General features: G+C 59.9%; 1 protein-coding gene across 1 annotated transcript in view; it reads right to left on the bottom strand.

Moving 5' to 3' along the window:
• The window catches only part of LOC113216629 (apolipoprotein D-like), a gene marked incomplete in the record, with an annotated part of 5595 nt that extends 4391 nt beyond the window's left edge, over positions 1-1204 (bottom strand). Inside the window, 2 exon segments of the mRNA XM_052273499.1 lie at positions 541-696; positions 1180-1204. Of these exon segments, the coding sequence (XP_052129459.1) occupies positions 541-684 (144 nt within the window).
• Positions 1205-1605: the final 401 nt, after the last annotated feature.

Raw genomic sequence — 1605 nt, forward strand, 5'->3', positions numbered from 1 at the left:
CTCGTCCATGGACTTGCTAAGCTCGATGGGGAGCTGGCGCAGCACGGAGGACTACCGGGCGCCGGGGGTCGCGCCGATGGCCACGGACACCTTCTGCACGGCGGGCTTGGCGACCGGGCTGGCTGTGCGGGGCTGGTCCAGGGACGAGCTCGCGGACAGGGGCGCCCGGCTGCTCGGCCGCCGCCCGCGCAGGAGGAAGCCGGGCGAGCATCGCTCCACCGCCTCTTGGGCCACCCAGGCGCGGATTAAGGTCCGGCTGACAGGGGGGCGATGCACTGTCAGTTGCCTACATACAGGGTTTTTGTGGCACAAATTGCCTACCTTTCAGGCGGCTCTCTAGAGTGACAGTGACTGGCGCGGATAAAGGGGGAAAGAGGGGGAGGGGCAAATCGCCCCAGCCTCCCTGAAGGTAGGCGTTTTGTGCTTACAAACCCCCTCTATGTTGGCAACCCACGGGCCGAACCTTACACAGGTTGTGCTCGGCCCGGTATGGTATGATTCGGAGAGGGGCGAGGAAGGGCAGGATGGACGAACGCTTACCCTGCCGACGTCAAAGTCCTGGACCACGTCCTTGGAGGGGCAGGCGCCCCAGCCGAAGTCGATGGCCTCGGCCTGGAGGAGGACGGCGGCGAGCACCACGAGGAGGGCGGGCAGGCCGCGCGAGCAGCGCGCCTTGGGGGCCATGATGAAGTGCTCCTTGAACGGGAGGGGGGAATCATTCCCTTAAGCAAGGATTGGCAGCACACCACAAGAGAGTATGCACCTCCGCGATGAGGAGTTCGGACACTGACGCCGAGCACCTTGGCAATGACCATGACCACTACACCCGCCCGAACATGGCGCAAGAAGACCGAACTTTGCCCTAACGTTGCCCCAACTTTGTCCTGACTTTGTCATGCCGCGCAGTACGCGGCTACACTTCGGGCCTCTCGCGGCGGAGTACGGACTTAGCCTATTGACATTATTCGCGGCGGCGACAAAACTGACAGAACCAAGGTGGACAGTTAGCCAACGACGAGAGGATCGAACCACACCCGACTTAGCCAGAGATGGATTTCATTCATGTCGATGCGATATCGTGTCGTCGTTTCTGGTCTCGTTTCCGATGTCGGAGCGACACTTCACGATTTTCTTTCAAAATGTCATTTCTCACTGGGGAAGGGGCAACGCGGCACTCACGTCGGCGGTAGAAGTATTCTCATCGACGTGCGCGATATCCGTGTGTTCCTTTTATAAAGAAATTAAGTATATTCAAGAGTCGATTTTGCACGGGGGCCCAACTCACACAGTGACGGTGACTCGACGTTCTGGGAGCGATGTGTGTCCCGCCACTTTGTCTGCTAGACTGGCCCGGGCCGGCCGGCCGGCGGACGCATCCCAGGAGGAGGGGAAGGAGGAGGAGGAGGAGGAGAAGGAGGAGGGGGGGTAGATAAGCACTGGCAGTGTTTGGGCTCGTGTGTCGAGCCTCTGACGTAACGCTCTCTGTGCGGCAGGTATACACTGTGTGAGTGTGCGTGTGTGTGTGTGCGCGCGCTAACGCCTACAGTGGACTGAAACAATTTGGATTGGCCAGATAAGTAGTTCACACAGAAAGGATTTTACCCT

The sequence above is a fragment of the Frankliniella occidentalis genome, unplaced genomic scaffold (assembly GCF_000697945.3).
Source record: "Frankliniella occidentalis isolate FOCC.00 unplaced genomic scaffold, Focc_3.1 Scaffold275, whole genome shotgun sequence".
Lineage (NCBI taxonomy): Eukaryota > Metazoa > Arthropoda > Insecta > Thysanoptera > Thripidae > Frankliniella > Frankliniella occidentalis.